The sequence below is a fragment of the Cebus imitator genome, unplaced genomic scaffold (assembly GCF_001604975.1).
Source record: "Cebus imitator isolate Cc_AM_T3 unplaced genomic scaffold, Cebus_imitator-1.0 Scaffold145, whole genome shotgun sequence".
Classification (NCBI taxonomy): Eukaryota; Metazoa; Chordata; class Mammalia; order Primates; family Cebidae; genus Cebus; species Cebus imitator.
The window spans coordinates 16298-34855 of record NW_016107460.1 but is presented as its reverse complement, the minus strand read 5'-3'; the positions used below and the strand labels follow the sequence as shown (position 1 = coordinate 34855).

Sequence of the window (18558 nt, the reverse complement as noted above, 5' to 3'; positions counted from 1 at the left end):
CCCAGGAACATGACAAATATCCCCAACCCCCTCTATAGAAAGCCTCAACATCTGGGGTTGTAGGAAGAGCCACCACCAGCAGGGCCCTCTCTCCACAATTAAGGAAAGCTCGAGTGAGGCCTCTGCCTTTTGCGGTCAGAGAAAAGAAACCTTAAGGGTGCTCTCCTATACACCAACAGGGACAGTAGCTATAGGTATATCACATGCCCCATGCCAGGAATGCAATAGATACTGAGTAAAAGCTTTAATTCTACAGTCAGAATGAAGGAGAAGCCACAAAATAAGACAGATTGGATAAGGAAATCAGACTGATCTGTCCACAGGTACAGCACTTCAGTGGTTTCTCACTGGTTTCTGCAGCCGTGGCCACACACTAAGATGGAACACGTTATCCCCAACACCACTGTCCAACATGCAGCTTCTCATGAAGAACCTGAGCCAGGGCAGCAGACTCATTCCCACTGTGCCACAGCTCACCCTGCATCTCCTTTGAGAACAGTTCTGCAAATAAACATAACTGTTGTGCCAGAACATGGTGTTAAATGTAATAAAAATGGAAATAGTTCTTATTTGGAGTTCACTGGCTGGAAGTTGCACACTCAAGTGCTTCCAGCTCTGTGGATGGTAGAGCAGAAATTCAAAACCCTATGATTTTCCTCCACTTGGAAATAAGTACACCATCTCCCCAGTGCTTTCATTTGTTTTGTGTCAACTGCTGGGTTTATTACAGTATATTAAACAATCATTAGTATTACTAATAAGCCCTTTGGAAGCGAAGGAAGTAAAAATCTAATGAAAATAGGGGCAGGCCTGAACTGAGACACTCAAGGTATACAACTAACTCTAAGAGACTACATTCGAATTTAGAGAATATTGGTGACTTCTTTCTGACATTTTTACTGCAGTGGGGTGGGGGGCCAGGGATGGAACAGGTGGATTTTTGAGTCTTTTCAAAAACCTGTGAATACTGCCAATTCTATGCTAAATCACAAAATTAAGCCAGTTCAATAGCTAAAATTGTTCTTTATGAGAATTAATAAATAGATTTGAGTTTTGGCTAGATCTTGTGGAATAAGACTCTGAAATAATATTTGTTTTGAGAATTACAGGGAAAATATTTTACACAGAAGAAAAAAAAAGACTCTAACATTTACAAATGGATCAAAGTTAAATTGGGTACTAGCATCTCCTCTGACACACTGATCTTCCTTTTCTGGAGATGTAATGAAAAACTGGCTCTAAAATAAGCAAAATCTGTCCATAAATTATCATTTCCTCTAATGAAAGCAAAAAGAAAATAATAAATACTTTATTATCCCAAGTCTGAATTTAGGTCTTGGATATGGAGACATGGATCACATGTATTCATGCATTCCCCACTGGTGAGGAGTTCTACAGTATGCAATCATATCTGTTCCCATGTGTTGCTTTCAAAGCTCCTACACTGGCTTATCACAAATTGAATTGCTTAATTATCTCACAATGAGCTAATCTTTCCCTCCAAAATGCTGAGGGGTTGCAAAAGTGTGGCCAAGGCCAAAATCAAGACATCATTTTGCATTAGTATCATGAACTTGCAAGAAAATGTTGAAACGGCTGGCAGACTAAAGGGAGAAGGCAGCATTTATGTGGAAAGAGACACCTGTGAGAAAAGACAGTCTTAGGAAGGGATGAGATGTCTTTCCAGACAAAGCAGCGAAGCAGAACTGACAAGCCCCTGTGGTGGCTCTAGAACAGCTAGAGTGCCTTGTAATTAACCAAGACACCTGGACTTGCCTATTTGAAAAACACCTGTGATCCACCTGACCCCTTTTCCCTCAACAAGAGAGTGTATCCAGAGGCCCAGAGCAGCAGCTGTGCCTACTTAGGGCAGCTTCGAGGGCAGTTCACAGACATGGAGACTCCAGGAAAGCAGCAGGGAGGATGTCAGCAGGGAGGGAGGCTATCTGAGTTACTGGAGGGACAGAGCAGGGAGGGAGGCTATCTGAGTTACTGGAGGGACAGAGCAGGAAGCTGGAAAAAAAAGGTAGGGCCAAAATGCAAGAGAGCAGGAAACTGAGGCCCCAGTAGGTTGAAGAACACTTTCAGTGGCTCACGGCCACCGATTATGTATGCCTTTTTTGCACAGCTTGGTGCGTGTTCCCAGGTGCAAATCAGCAGAGCACGCTGTTCATGGCCTTTTCTCCCTGACTTCCACAGCCTGAGAATTCCTCAGGGCATCGCCAAGTGGCTGGGAGGAGCCCTCTATCACTTCCCCCGATCTTTTACCATTTGAGCTTTCTGCTGTTTACAAGGCATTCCTGCCATCACTGGCAGTTCCTAAGGTGCCAGCCAGATAAAGTGTTCACGACTATCCTGAATTTTGAGGAGGAACGGTTTTAAAGGCAAAATTAGGAGAAAAAATAGTGATAGTTCCCGCAGAACAGCCTCAAATGGGACTAGTTAAATCTTCAACTACTTCCTATCAGCTTATTCTGGGGCTAGAGAGCCTCAATAAATGTTATACTTTCCTAAAAATATAACTTTTAAGTTCCTAATATCTTCTAAGAGTAATTAAGTATGATTATAATCTTTATTTGAATGGAAATATCCAATCACACATGATGCAAATTTCATTAGCATTACGTGGCAGAGTTGATTTTTTTTTCCTGGCATAATTATTGTTTTTCTTTTTTCTCATTTATAAATAACTTCCCCCCTTTTATTTAAACCACATAAGAATGTAAATTTTACATAGTAGCTTGATGATCTCACCAGATTTCTGGAAAAACAGAATTCTGAAAGTAAAAATTAATCTTCCTTAGCAAGAATTATGATTTATTGAGATTTCCTGAGTGCCAACAGTGTGTTTAGCCTTTCAGAAAACATTGGAAAAAAAAAAGTCTGCCTTCCTTGTCAATCTGAAAAAGGCAAATGAACCAATTGCAACCAAAAAAATTTCACCCAGGCAAAACCAAACCATCGTTAAAGAAGCCCCTTGGTCACGCCCCCCAAGATTTGAACAAGTCGGCGAAGAGCAGTTCCGTAATCTGTGAGGTAGAGGAAAAGAGGGCAATGGCCAGCAGTCCACATGCCTGCTCCTACCCTAGACCTGTGCAGGTCTGGGAGGAGAGGGGGACAAAGAGCAGCTGCTGCCTCTCACCACAGTCTCTCTACTGTGACGGATGTACAGGCAGCTCACAGTTCAGAGAAGCTCGGGTTGATTCTGGCCAGCCCTTGCTTTGGGATTTGCACTATAGGCCAGGAGAGAGGATGCCCAGGCCCCCAGACTTTTATTCTGAGTCAAAAAGAGAGCAAATACAAAAGGTATAGAGGCCTCAGCACTTCCCTGCTTCTTTCTTTCCTTCTCCTTCCATTTCTTTGTAGCGGAGTTTCCTGGACATTTCATATCTCAAGCTCCTAGAGCTTCTGGAAAAAAAATCCTTAAAAGCTTTCCAGCCCAATCGTCTCATTTACAGTGGAGGAAATGATGGCCCAGAGAGGGTGAATGACCCAGGAGCATGTGGCTAATTCATGGTGGAACTGGGACTAGAACCCAGGACACCTAAACACGCCACCACTCTTGTACCCTTTGCTTAGTGATAACTTTTCTTTTTCACCCATGGGGCACCTGGTGTGAGGAAGCAGCCCCCTGCATTTTGAGGAAAGACAACAACTAAATAGAATGGTGCTCTCTGGAGGGAGGTCTCATTACAATGCCTAGTAATGAAAACTCAGGACAAACGGGCAACAAGGTCGATGCTCCTGCTAGCTCACCCCAAGGAAGCATTTCTGCTCCTGTGAACTCAGGAGCAAGTGGGTAAAGGAGCATCATGTGAATGTTGAGTAAGAACCACTTGCAGACAGAGAATAATCCACTTTGTAACAGTGAATGATTAGAATTAACTCTCAATTCTCAACAGGAATCAGGAATCATTCAGAATGCACTGAGTCGAGAGAGGCTGACAGCAGCGGCAGAATGACAATGAGATGCAGGAGCTGCTCCCAGGATGACAATGGGGACTGGGACAATGCAGCTGTAGGGCAGGGGCAGCCCGGGACCCTGCTGGACACAGACGGTGCCACCCCGTCTCGACTGTGACTGGGAGAGGCTCTGCAACTAAATCAGGATAAATGTCAAACTCACTACCCTTCTCCACACTCAGACCCATGTGATTATGTAGTTTGTAGGCAAACATTATTTCAAAAATCAACTTAGAAAATTTTTCTTATTGTAGCATTGTCAAATTGATACTTTAAAGGATTTAAGATTTGAGGTTTTAAAACTGTTTCCAAATCTTTTCAAACAGGGTCAACTATGTTACGCTTCACTGGCTGCTCAACTGGCCTTCCCTGAAAGTGAGTGGGGCCAGGATTTATGCTCCTGGCTAGGAGGAGAGGGAGGCCAGGCACCATGCAGGTGCTGAGGCAGGGACAGTCCCTGCCAGTCACCCAGCCCCAGTATCCACTCTCCCCTTCTTCCTTACTAATAGAAACAGTATGTGACAATGTAACTAAAGAAATCATAAGATTTTCTTCAGACTCCCTTGTAACTAGGGATAAACGTGTCCAAGATAAACATGCGACCAATAAAGGTAAACATTACTGAGTAGAGTCTCTGAGAAAACTCCTTAAAAAGTGGGGATGGCTCAGCTGGCAGGTACTCTCTGCCCTTCCCCTTTCCTTTTTCCTGCTCAGAACAGGGATGTGATGGCTGGGGTGGAGGCAGCCATGTTGTAACTCTGAGACAAAAAAGGAAGCCAAAAGCTGAGAACGGTGTAGTCAAACTACAAAAGGAGCTTCTACACCAGACCTGCACTGCCTTCTTGGACTATTCTTTTTTTCTTAAACATTAGAGAAAAAAATAATCCCTACTTGTTTAACCATTATTTTTCACCATCATGGTAGTCAAATACATTTCCTAACTGAAACACATACACACTCTCACTCTCCAAGAGGCCCTGACACTAAGGACTGAGGCAGGAACCACCAAACATTTAAAGTAGAAAGGAAGAGCCATAGCAGAGTATTGATCCCAGCTGCACGAATAGAAACTCCAACTCAGAGACTGCAATTAAAATAATGGAGAGAAAAACATCCCACAACAAATTACCAGTTTTGATAACTATAGAGATGTTGTGTTGTGACCCAGAGGACTGATTTGTGAGCTACAAATTGAGCCAAGGCTTCACACAAGTATTTTAGAAAAATCATTCTTAAAAGAAATGTAGCCTCTGGGTAAAACTGAGTGGAATGAAAATGGTGGCACAGAGAGAGAGTTCAACTGAGCTTTCTCTGGTTTTAGGAATGCAGGAGCTTCGGGGAATGAGCGCAAATCTCTGAAGCATTATTCTCATTATTACTAATGGTTCTTAATAACTAAGGGGCAACATTGGGTCTCCAGTTGGCTGAACTGACCAGAAATTGCTCATTGCAGTTATACTAATAATGAAATATAATTTGACACTAAATCACAAATCCAGATATAAAACTTTCTGCAGTCAATTATTGCAAAGGAAAACTAAGCCACAACATCAATAAATAGAATAATCCAATTAAGTGTCTCTCCATTTGGGAACTATTTAGAATTGAGAGTTTAACAGGCTAGTGAGATAGGGCAAAACAATTTAGTATTTACTGATTTAAACAATCAGGGCTTTTATTGTAAGACAATTACTTTTGTTAATTTAAAATAAGTGTTCAATCAATCTGAATGCCTTTGGTCATTTATGTAGTAATTTTAATCACTCTCAATTCTTTCTAGTTATGAGGCATAATTTGTCATGAGTACATTTACCTATACTTTAATATTAAATATAAGCACTTTTTAAATAACCAGAGTGTCTTTATAAACATATTCCTGATCATTTTTTTGCCACATATAGTAACCACCTATAAGCCAGGAATTACAAACACAGGATGATGGATTGATAACAATGTCTGTATTCCTTTTAGCCACATTTAAGTGGAAAAGTGATAGCTAAATTCCCTAATTATAACCTAGATCGGTTATACATACTGATATATATGCATATCGATGTACATATGTATCGGTACATATGTATGGGCATGTATAACCGATGTAGGTTATAATTAGGGAATTTAGCTATCACTTTTCCACTTTAGCTATCACTGTTCCAACTGTTAACACACTTTGCAGGATTTTGCCAGAGATAGATGCTCCCTCCATTGGAGAGGGAAGGATATTTGCCTACAGATGCAGACATGCAAGGGAAGAGATTTTGCAAGAGATGAATTGGAGCAACCACATAGATCTAGGAATTGTGCTCTGAGCTTTTTGTTTGCCTGAGGGTAGCAGGTATAATGTTTGTTCAATGAAAGTGCTACCTCAGATTCTTCAGAGATGATGCTCCTAGAAGCATCCACAAGCAGCTGATAAAGTCTGGGTTACATCCTTCAAGCTGAATTTCTGTATGATCAGATTCTCCAGGAAAAGCCTCTGCTCCTAATCATCCTGTATGACATTATTTGGCAAGGATGCCTTTGGTGATTCTTACCTACTATAATAACATGTACAGACTGATGGCCTCTATGGTATTGACCTTTTGGGGGACCGTCAGAGAATGCTGAAGGATGTTTAAAAGATACTTACTGCTGGTGGAGGACAGGTGGCTGTAGTCGGACCTGAAACACAAGACCTCAGTGTTAGTAGAATTCCTTATCCAAATGATTTATTCAAGCCAGAATTTTAAACAGTCAATGGTAAGTGGCATTTAATTGCTAAAGAAATGTCACCAATTAAAAACGGTAGTGCTAAGTTTCATTTTATGCAAAATAAAGTTATATCTGAATTTGAAAGAAAAACTTTAAAGCACTTTAGAATTCTGGGGTCCTTCATATGAGTTCTGTGAATTCCTCTAATGGGGTTTGGAAGAAGCCATCTAAAGGTTCAGCAAAAATTTTCAATGGTTATTTTTCTGGGGTGAAGGCCAAAAAATTTCAGCAGATTCACCACTCACAGATTCACTCAAAAGGTTAAACCACTGCAAATAAGCACCACACCATGGGGAAAAGTTCTTTGCTGACATAAGCAGAGGAACCTCAGTGTGAGGAGAGAGGGAACTTCAGCTGGGAAGGCTTCCACATTCAAGGTGGGGCTGATCACCAGTAAACAAAGGTACAATGATATTTCCACCAATTTCAGATCCATATGAGAAGACAGCCTGCTGGATATTAGAGCAACAGGATGTGAGCTGTGATAGAGAAAAGGAAGAGGCAGGCTAAGGCTGGGGTGAAATTGCCCTTTCAGTTTCCATGCTGAGAAATCAGCAGCTGGCATTCGGCCTCCATAAGAGTGGGGCTCTGGCCAAGGATCTGCTTAATCTCTACTAAGTTTCTGCCCTACTTATTTAGCTGTTAAGACTTTCCTCTCTGGCAACAAATTTGGTATGGAAGCTGTTTATTTTCTTCCCCTAGTGTCCCAAAGTCATTCTCAGTAGGAAATTAATCACTTTAGCACGTAGGGATTTATTCTGCCATGGTAGTTAGGGAACGTAGTTATGCAAATAAACTGCTTAATTATGTTTAATTTTATAGAAATACGTTCTTTTTATCTCCTTAGTCTCCTGTTGCCTTTCTTGAATCATCCAATTTTCACTCCATTGAACTTCTTGCCACATTAAAAAAAGTACATGCAAAACATTTTTTAAAAATCAGAAGCAGCATGCCTCTTACTGGTTAAAATAACCTACATCACTCAAAATGCTGCACTGATTTATTGGTTGAGGAACAAAATGGAAGAAAACAACATGTGGTTTTCACTTTTGCAAATGAAATACTTTAGTAGTTATGGAATCAATGAATTTTAAAACTGGAAAGAATAACTACCAACATATGCATATCCCTTTATATATTACAAACTGCTTTCATATATACATTTCAATTTTTAATTTTATTGACTAGGAAATTAAAGTGATACTCTCTGTACCAAGACCAGGAGGTGAGCAATGATAAGCAACTGGAGTGTGCAGGTAGGTGGAAAGGAAGGAGTCTGAAGGCAGAACGGATTGACTGGCTAGCCCATGGTGACACCCTGGCTAAGGGAGACAATAGACAGGGGAGAGGCAAGAATTAGCGACGTTCTGAAGCCCAGGATTTGTAATCCAGTACTGGTGCATCAAATTCTTTCTGGAACCATTCGGGACATAAACTTTAGAATGATACTTAGAAACATAACTATATATAGACTTAGAGGCTGCTCAGCAAACATCCACTGTGATAGATGCAACAGGAAGACAACTCGATTACAATAAAATCACCTTGAATGGCCAGACTTTGAAGAAATGTCATGACTATTCAAATACAACACACAATAAAAACGCATGATATTTCTATTTCTTTTATGCTTTCAAATGTGTATTTTCAGCTAGGATTTTCCAAATTCTCTTCAAGCAGATGGGATTCACATATGCATACATTTTAAAGATCTGCATACAGATGGATATGTATGTAGAATGAAATTTACACTTGAAACATAGTTCAAGAATCTTAAAGTGCAACGGTATTTTAGTGTCTTAGGCCAGGTGCTGGGATAACTGATGCCCCTCTGTGAGTCCCTCCATGTTTCTAGAGACTAAGGGCACCTCAGGGTCAGGCCCGCCGAATGGTCAGCCTTTTGACAACCACACTGATCCTGCTCCAGTTCCCTCCACATACAGCAGCCAATCTTTGCAAAGGATAAATCTGATCATGTCTCTCTCTGGATGAAATTCAAGCTCGCTAGTGTAAAACACAAACCCCTCTCTTTGTGATGGATGGCCTAGCTTGCAGTCTAACTTTCATCCCGGTCCACTGTCACAACAGAAAAAACACAGAAAGTCACCTACAGCCTCCCATTGCTCTCTAGCCTCTGATCCTCAGTATATGAAATTTGTACACAATTGCCATAATGATGGAGACGATTTTGAATTGCTTTTTTCACTTGATACCATAACATGCTGCTACACATTTCCTGTAATTGTCATTTTAAATGAAGTTATATACTATAATTTATTCAACCCTTTTGTTGGCTAAATGATTGTTCCTGGTTGTTCACCTTTACAAAACACATAGCAATGAGGTATTTATGAATATAGCTTCATATTTATTTTCTTTTCCTTAGAAAAATTATCATGGTTGGAAATGTAGACTGAATTGAGCTGAAAACATTTTTATAGCTCTTAAAATATATTTCAAATAACATCAAAAGTATATTTACTAGAAATACTGCCAGGAAAGACAAACTATAAAGCTTGAAACAATTTTCTGCATAGTAATAGGTTCAAACAATTTCAGAGAACCACCAGGTATCTGATTAGGGTTCTAATGGACAAGTCTGTACTCCCCCATTTTTTTTAGGCAGGAAGGAATAGCAGTAGGGTGCCTGCCTTGACATTTCTGTTTATTGGCCTCACATCATAAGAATTCATTCAGTTGGCTATGCATAAGACATTCAACTTTGCCAGAATGAAGCATAAAAGGTGAATTTAGAATGAAAAATTTATACACAAGATATAGAGCAGCATAACACAAGAATTATGTACATTCACACACCTGACAAATAGACACATCTCCATATATTATACTTATTTAGTATTTGTATCAATAATGAACAGAAAGCTAGATACAGTCCCTTGACTATATGTTAATTACAATATTATATTGAGGGATTGTATATAAAGAGGTTCTGTACTTAAGACAGTTTATCAGACAGCAGCCTAGTTACCAAATAATACACTACCTTCCTAATTATTTTCTAGGAAAATCATGGCATAAGAATGGATCTTGGCATTTCTGTAAAATTGATCTTGATGTTTCTGTAAAACATCAGCTCAATGCATCATGAACCTCATCTGATAACCCTAACTGCACTGAATTAAATTTAGTGTTAACTAGCTCCACCTTGAACACAAAGATAACAACTAACAATCTGGTCTTCTATACAGTATTTCCTCTTTCACCTTTTGAAAGACCTGTCCTATTTAAAAATTCACCCCACCTATTCTTTTCCATCTACCTATTTGAAAACTCTAGACCCCTGATTTGTTTGTTATGTTTTAAATCACAGTGAAGTATCAACTGCAGGTCCTCCAAAGAAACAGGGCATGATATGGCCCTATACGTTCAGAAGCTCAGCAACAGCTGAGATGGAAGTAGAAGTTCATTAATGCCAGACCAAACTAATGGATGAAAATAATCAATCACAGGTGAAAGAGTGACTCAGATGCCAAATCTTGAAGACATCACTAATGAAACAGTCATGATAAAGCATTGGCTTTTATTTGCGTTTACAAGGAACTGCCTGTCCTTCTATTTAAGGGATTCTGTTTAAGATAGTTTACCACCATCAGCAGCTGACTTGCCAGTTTTTGTTAATAGAAAGTACACAAGAGCACAAGGCTTCTTTCAATTGGATTTGGAAAATGGGAGTTTCAAAATGACATCAATTGCCCCAGAAGAATACTAGTTTGCTTTTAGTCTTGGCCTGTGTTAGGTGGGCAAGACAGCAACAGCAGCATTTCAAGCAAAAGAAAATGTCTGAGCAGAAAACAAGAATTAATTACAAATCAAACAGCTCCTTGAGAGGCAACTTCACTAGGTGGGAAGCACACTGGAGACTCAGGCTTCAATTCATGCCTCTAACGAACTGTGTGCCCTCCAAGTCTCCACTTCCTCATCTGTAAAATATAATTATTAGAATACCGAGGCATGCCCTGTAGTCTCTCAGATGTTCTAAATGATCTAATTACTTAAAGTATTTAAAAGCAACAGAGCATCTACTGTGATGAGCTTGAAGAACATATGGTCTTGAGTTTACCATTTTTATTATACAAAACTCTAAGTTTATCATTTGGAGTATTCTTCATAACAATAATAATACGGTGAGACATAATCATGTACTGAGGGTTGTAGACACTGAACAGGCACAGTTCTAGCAGCTTTAAATATATAGGCTCATTTAATCCTCCCACCAACCCTAGGAGGTAGGTACTGCTATCACCATTCCCATTGTACACAGGAGGAAACTGAGAGCAGAGAGAGGTTAAGTCACTGGATCACGGTTTCACAGTCCCTAAATGGAGGAGCAAGAATTTGAATGCAAGAGGGCTGGCTCTCGTGACTGTAACTTTCAAAGTGACCAGCACGGCCTGCCCACAGGCAGTGGGACCCATGAAGTTTCTCGGAACTGTTTCTTCCATCATGCTGCTGAACGGATGGATAATCAGCTTAAGCAATACCCTAAAAGCCCTTGTTTCTGTGTTTTATTCACACACCCTTCCCCCAAACTTTGATAAACCTAACTACCCACCATCTCTCTCTGCCTGACCCTAGGTAGTTGAGCATTGCTGCAGGAAAATAAATAACAAGGGCAACTTGTACCTCTGTAAATACATAATTGTAAATCTCAGCTGGGCACCCACTCAACATTGCCCCAAACAACAATTTGAATCTTCATTCTTCTCAGATGGTGAAGGGCCATATTTACACCAAATAGAAATCCCATCTTGTCTGCCCTTCTAATTGCAGGAGGGGATGTTCTGCCTCCTACCTAAAGCCATCCATCCCCCTGTGTTCTGAAGTCCATCGGCCTCCACTTTTTCAGAATACTGACACTGCAGGGCCAGAAGCAGTGGCTCACACCTGTCATCCTAGTGCTTTGGGAGGCCAAGGTGGAAGGATCGCTTGAGGCCAGGAGTTTAAGAGTTTCTGAGCAACATAGCAGGACCTTGTGTTTACAAAAATTAAAAAAAAAATTAGCTGGGCATGGTGTCGGTGGCTCAGGTCTGTAATCCCAGCTACTCAGAAGGCTGAGGAAGGAGGATCACTTGGGTCCTGGAGTCTGAGGTTGCCGTGAGCCATGATTACACCAATGCACTCCAGCCTGGGTGACAGAGAGACCCTGCCTGGTTAACTAACAAGCAAGCAAGCAAGCCAGCCGACACTATGGATTATCATCTCTCCTCCTTCTCCTTTTCCTTTCTATAGAATCCTTTCTATCACACTGATTGCTCAATTAGTGCCTATGTTTAGGAAATCTTTCAACCCACTCTCCCCTTTAGCTACTGCCTCTTTTTGCCTCTTTTTTCCAAACAAAGGAATCTGTCTTCTCTTCTTCACCTTCTAGAGCCACTTTAATCTGACTCCTGCCTCCACCACCCCACTGTCAAATACCACTCTTCCTTCATCATGTCCATTAAAATACGCTTCAGTTTCCTCATCTTCGTTAGTTTCTCAGTAGCATAGCTGATCTCTCCTTTTCTCAAAAACTCAAACCTCCCTTGACTTCAGTGATTTATATTCTTCTTTCTTTGACTCCATGTCTACTCTTTCTTAGGCTTCTTTATCAGCTCATTATCATTGACTGGCCATTTAAATGTTGTAGTTTCTCAAGGCTGGTCTTAAAGAGCACCTGCTGCACAGAGTTGTTGCAGGATTCGAGGGGTCCATGAAATACATAAAGGCTTAGAACAGTAGGGGACACATAGTAAATGCTAAGTAAGTGCTTGCTATTAACTTCAGTTGATTTAATCTCTCCCAGGGCTTCCATCGCCATTTTTAGGTAAATAGTTCCCAAATGCAATGTCATATAGACCTCCCTTCTGAGTTCCAGACAGATATATCCAACTGCTGACTCATCATCTTTACTTGGATGTCTCACAACACCTCAGACACACACAGTGTGCTGAAAATGAAATGTCTCATATCTTGCCAAACTTGGTTTGGAAGAAATCACCAGCTACTTTGAGAATCTGATAAAAAAAAATAAGTTGTCTTCTCATACAAATTCACAAAGCACATCATTTTGCATACAACTTGAAGCAATTCATGGACCCCAAATTAAGGATCACTGCCTTAGCAGATGTGTCACTTGAGCTGAGTCTTGAAAGAAGAGTAGAGTTTCACCTGGCAGACAGGCATGCCAGGTGGAAAGGGCAGAGCTGGCAAAGAGGGCAGCTTGACAAAGGCAAAGAAACAGAAAAACCTGTCGGATGTGGCTAGATACAAGGCGCAAAGAAGGACCTGCTGAGCAACAAGGCCAGGGAGGGAAGAATGGACTCCGTAACAGGAGTCAGGGTATATACGTTAAATTCCTTGCATTTGTAGATGACAGAGCCATAAAAGTTTGAAAAGGAGAGAGACATGATCAGATTTGCATTTTAAAAAATACCAATGATACGCCAGGTGAGGTGGCTCACACCAGTTTGAGACCAGTCTGACCAAATGGAGAAACCTCATCTCTATTAAAAATCCAAAATTAGCCAGGCATGGTGGTGCTTGCCTGTACTCCCAGCTACTCAGGAGGCTGAGGCAGGAGAATCACTTGAACCCAGGAGGTGGACATTGTGGTGAGCCGAGATCACACCACTGCACTCCAGCCTGGCCAACAAGAGCAAAACTCCGTCTCAAAAAACAAAAACACCAAACCAAAACAAACAAACAAAAACGATAGCAAACACTTATTGAGTGCATTCTATGTGCTTTCTACACGATCTCTGTGAAAGCTGGATAGGGTAAAGGATGTGGGGCAAGCTCCAGAAAAGAAAACGATGAACAGCTTTTTGATAATTGAAATTCAAGGGCTCTATGAATAGATGGCAAACAAGACTAATAAGCCTATATTGAAACAATTTTATTTAAAGGCATGCTATTTTTCCTTTAGCTTAAAGACGGTAGTGATACAATAAGAATTCTTTAAACAATTATGTCCTGCTACAACTACACATTTTAGTGACAGAGGCTGAGAACAGAAGCTCTGGTGTCAGCAGGACTGGTGAGCCCCTCCCAGGAGGCCTGGCAGCTGTCATGCTAATGTCCAGATCCTGGGGCCACGTCACCCCCTGGGTCAGGACTTCCTTTCCCTTCTCTAAGACACAGCCCTTGAAAAAGATATCAGTTTTAGGTGAGCTCTGCAAATTAAAAATGAGTAGACTAATGAACGCATTAACACAGCTGCAAATGAGCTGGTTAATTTTGCTTTGTTTCTTCTATTCATGGTCCAGCTAACTAGTGGCAGAAAAAAAAAAAAGCCAAGAATCTTCAATTAAAGTTGATAAATGCCACTTACACAAAGTGTGGGAAGAAGCAAGGGAGTTTAGCATTTAGCATCAGGTTACTCCACCAGATTATAATTGGGTGCTGTAGAGAACTACGGATGAGCTTGGATAAGAGAGAAAGCCCACTGCTGGGTGAATGCCCTAGAGAGTCAAGTCCCACATTTGGGGTAGGAGTGGTGGGGCAGGAGGGGCTGTATGGGGAGCTTCCCCCGCGTTGGGTTAGAACTCTGGACTGATCGTGGGCCTGGATTCTCTACCTGTCCTCACAGCGTTGCCAAATCCTGAGATTAGTCTAAAACCTCTCCGACCTTCCAGGAATGAGGCTTTCTGTAGTCTGGGCAGCTCCCGCCCTCCCCCAGGATTACTCCAGATAGGAAAAGACACCCTTTCCTCCGGGGTCAGGACCCGCGGCCTGGATGTGGTGCTGACTCTGCACAGGAAAGTCCTCTAGAGATAGGGGCTGCCTGGAAGCCTTTCTAATGACATTCATCTCCTAAAAGGCATTTGTCTTTTGTTCCGCTCAGGAAAACAGTGTTGTTGGGAGAGAACTAATTAGCCTCCAAAGGTTTGAGTTCATTGTTTGAGTCCCCTGAATAGAAGAGAATATTAAAAACAAAACAAAGGCAGGGCCAGATCCTAACACCATCTCCATCCCGCCGGTACCACAGGCCAGCGGTTCCGGCTGGGACAGGTGCACTTAGGGATGAGGAAGTTCGGCGGGACTGGAGCAGTCAAGGAGGGGGACTCGGCAGCACAGATTAAAGTCCCACGATAAAGCCATAAAACGAGACATGCCATCCTCCTAGCCGACTTCGGAAAGACTTCCAGGCGCGGGTGTCCCACCCTGCTTTTCCTCCTCTCCCCATCTCCAGGGCCGGAGTCCAGGGGGCTCCAGAGCTACCGGAGGAAAGTCCCCGAGGAGGGAGGAAACAAGTGCAAGAGCATCTCCTGCCCCTAGCGACGCTGACACCAGGTGCTCCGCATCGCCTCACGAGATGGGTGGGCCTGCCCTGAACCTTGAGTCTTTGCACTTTCCTCCCCTAAGGTGGGGCCCGCCCCGCCCCGCTCCACCCGGGGCAGCCACGGATCGCTCCGCCAGTCCAGGAGGGAGCGGGGGATCCCGCAGGAGGGGAAGCCCCACACGCCGGTCCCGCCGCAGGGATCTAGAGGGTCCCCGGCCGGGTAGGAGCCGCCGCGTAACTCGGAGAGCGCCCCCCGCCCGCGGCCCGGCCCCGCGCAGCTCACCCTCCGGTCTCGGCGCCCGAGTCCACGCAGTCGTCCTCCTCGCCGCCGCCGCCGCCCGCCTTCGGGTCCATGGTGCCAGTCCCGGCCGCGCTCCGGTCGCAGGCGCCGTCGTGACCTGGGGCGCGCTCCCTCCAGGCCGCCCTGCACGAGCCGGCCGGATTCCCTCCGAGCGTCTGGCTGCCGGGGAGCCAGCAAACAACTCGAACGCCAGCCGCGAACCCCGCGCCGCGCCCTCTCCCGGCAGCGCCTGGCGGGGCACCCGCGGCCGCGCCCGCCCCGCCCCTCGCCGCCTGGCGGTACCCGCGGATGCGCGCTCGCGCGCTTGTGTGGCCGAGGTGTGTGAGGTCGCGTGCGTCTGTGGATGCGGTGCGATGTGGGTGTGGTGTGCACTCACGCTTGCACGCGCCTGTGGCTGTGCTGACCGCGTCTGTGTTGTGGGGGCGTGTGAGTGTGCACAGGAGAGCCTCTTCTCTGCCCCAGGCCCACAGTCAGGGAATCCCGAGTCCCAAGGCTTGCCCCGAGGTTCCCCAGCTCCTGATCTGGGAGGAGCACTGAGAAAACCAACCCCAGGCATCGTGAAACCTGGAAGGATTTGTTTCCTTTTTGGGACCACTTCGAACACCTGGGCGTTTTCTTATAGTTTCTGAAGAATTGCTGACACCAAATTCATTATCACCTCTCTCAGCACAGGTCTGAGTGGCATCCCACCACCCTACTTGCCAGTTTACAATAGGTTGATCAGGCGTTCTTTTGCTACTAAAAAAAAAAAAGCCTTTAAAAATAATCTAAAGAGCATTGAATGAACCTGCAACTCATGGATTGTTGCAGCAAGGGGATAACCTCAGGGTCAGTTAATGATCGTGATTGGAAAGGCTCACCTATTAGGAGGGTGAAGAGGGAGGCAAGTTGCAGGGGTGGCAGGAGGAGAATCTGAACAACTTGAATTTAGTTCTGACAGCCCTGTCCAAGCCATTGGGAGGAATTGTCCTTACTGAGCCTAAAATTCCTTGTGCCCTAAACGACAATGGACATATTTGTGCTCATTAGCTGAAAAAAAGGAGCGTGCCAGTTCTTCAGGGGAGATTCCTCTGCCCATACACTGATTTCTAAAAGAAAATTCTCAAGTGGGGAGAGGAACATTGTGAGTGATGTGTTGCACAATGCCATTAATGATCCGTTTTTAAGATACTGATTCGTTCAACAACGAAATGTCAAACGCGGGGGGGGGGTGAACTCTGCATATGCAAATGAGAGAAAACAGCAACAGGTGCGATCCTTGCCTTCATGGCTCTCACATTCCAGAGGAGAGACAATTAAACAAATTCTGTGCGCATGTGTGTGTATATATATTATTATTATTACATGTGTATAATAAAATGGAGATAAACCACCACGGAGGAAAAGAATAGTGTGCCCAAGAAAGAAAGAACATAATTGAAACTGTGAGAAAGCAGGGAAAGCTCTCTTAGGAAGGGATACATGAGCCCTCTTCTGCCTCAGGGCCTTTGCACTTTCTGTTCCTTCTTTCTGGGATATTTTCTCCCAGATTTTCTGCAAGACTCCCTCCACATTTCATTCTCTTCTCAGTTCAAATGGCCCCTCATCAGGGAGGCCTCCCTGGCTAATCCTACATCACAGTATCCTCTTACCCCACTCTATTTCTTTTCTTTTCTTTCTTTCTTTCTTTTTTTTTTTTTCCCGAGACAGAGTCTTGCTCTGTCACCTAGGCTGGAGTGCAGTGGTGTGATCTCGGCTCACTGCAACCTCCACCTCCCAGGTTCAAGCAACCCGCCTGCCCCAGCCTCCTGACTAGCTGGGATTACAGGCACACACCACCACGCCCAGCTAATTTTTGTGTTTTTAGTAGAGACAGGGTTTCATCATGTTGGCCAGGTTGATCTCGAACTCCTGACCTCATGATCTACCTTCCTCAGCCTCCCAAAGGGTTGGGATTATAGGCATGAACCACCATGTGTGGCCTATCCCAACTCTGTTTCTTAGCACTCTACCAGGAGCTGGCAGATGATAGATTTATTTACTGGTCACCTGCTCTTTCCTTCCCATCCCTACCCCTAATATCAGATCCGTGAGTGCAGAGATACAGTGCTTTTTGTTCTTGCTGTGTCCCTAACACCTGGAATGGCCCCTGGAGCAATGGGCATGTGTTGAGTGAGTGACAGGGAAGCAGCCCTAGTGCAAGTTATGGGGTGAAGAGGTGCTCCAGGAAGAGAGACCTGCAAGTGTGAGGCAGGATGGGGCACTGAGCATTTAGAGGGGAAGTGATGGCAAATTGGGTGAATAGAGCTATGCAAAATTGCAAAGACGGTAACAAGACGTGTGACCTAAGTGTGACATCTCCGGGAAGTCACCAGTAGACCATTATAGTGTATTTGGAAAATACACAAAAACTGTCAATGAATCCAAACTAAAAGGAGTAATACAAGTGGCCAAGTAGGTAAGTAAAATAAATATTCCACCATTTTTTATCCTACAGCCATGAGGGAACCCGTGTATGGGAACAATTCAAACTGTACCACATTTGATCCTCAGGGAAGTGTGTGAAGTAGACTTATTTTCTATTTTACAGTCAAGGAAACTAAACCCTACTGAGTTGAAGTGCCTCATCCCAGGACACACTATCAGTGAGTAGGGAAGACAGGTAGTCCACTTAAGGTGGCTGGAGTCTGTGCCACTTACCTAGAAGGCTAATGGGCCATTTGAATCCTCAGGAAGATGGTACTAAGAAAAAGGCCACGGAAGAAAGGGTGAAATCAGCATGACTTTTAGAAGATGGGCTTTGGAAAATGAGTTGCTATTTACTGATTTCTGCCTTTCTCAAATATCCAGAGAAACGGCAGGCCAGATCAAAACCCTGAGCCACATCTCAAAATGATGCATTGATTCAGGTTCCCCTCGCCCACAGGGGACACAAATGTTACCATTCATCATTGGCGTAGCTGTCTAATGGCAACTCAGTGATGCATTTATTATTTGGAAGAGAAGCTTGAACTGTATTCTAGTGATGCATGGGGCTTCTGCTTCAGTTTCCCAGGGGTTTATAACCTCACTTCATTGTTTGCTTGTTTGTTTTGAGACAGGGTCTTGCTCTGTTGCCCAGGCTAGAGTGCAGTGGTGCAATCACAGCTCACTGCAGCCTTGACCTCCCTGATACAAGTGATCCCCTCAGCTCAGCCTCCTGAGTAGCTGGGACTACAGGCATGCCCCCATGCCCAACTAATTTTCATTTTTATTTTTGTAGAGAATAATATGTTTCCCAAGC

General features: G+C 43.5%; 1 protein-coding gene across 1 annotated transcript in view; it reads right to left on the bottom strand.

Annotated features, from left to right (window-relative positions):
• FAM124A (family with sequence similarity 124 member A) overlaps window positions 1–15511 on the bottom strand; it is a 57275-nt gene extending 41764 nt beyond the window's left edge. Inside the window, exons 1-2 of the mRNA XM_017542450.1 lie at window positions 15279–15511; window positions 6593–6624 (exon numbers count right to left, since the gene is read on the bottom strand). Coding sequence (XP_017397939.1) covers window positions 6593–6624; window positions 15279–15349 — 103 coding nt within the window. The 5' untranslated portion in view covers window positions 15350–15511. The remainder of the gene's footprint in view (window positions 1–6592; window positions 6625–15278) is intronic.
• Window positions 15512–18558: the final 3047 nt, after the last annotated feature.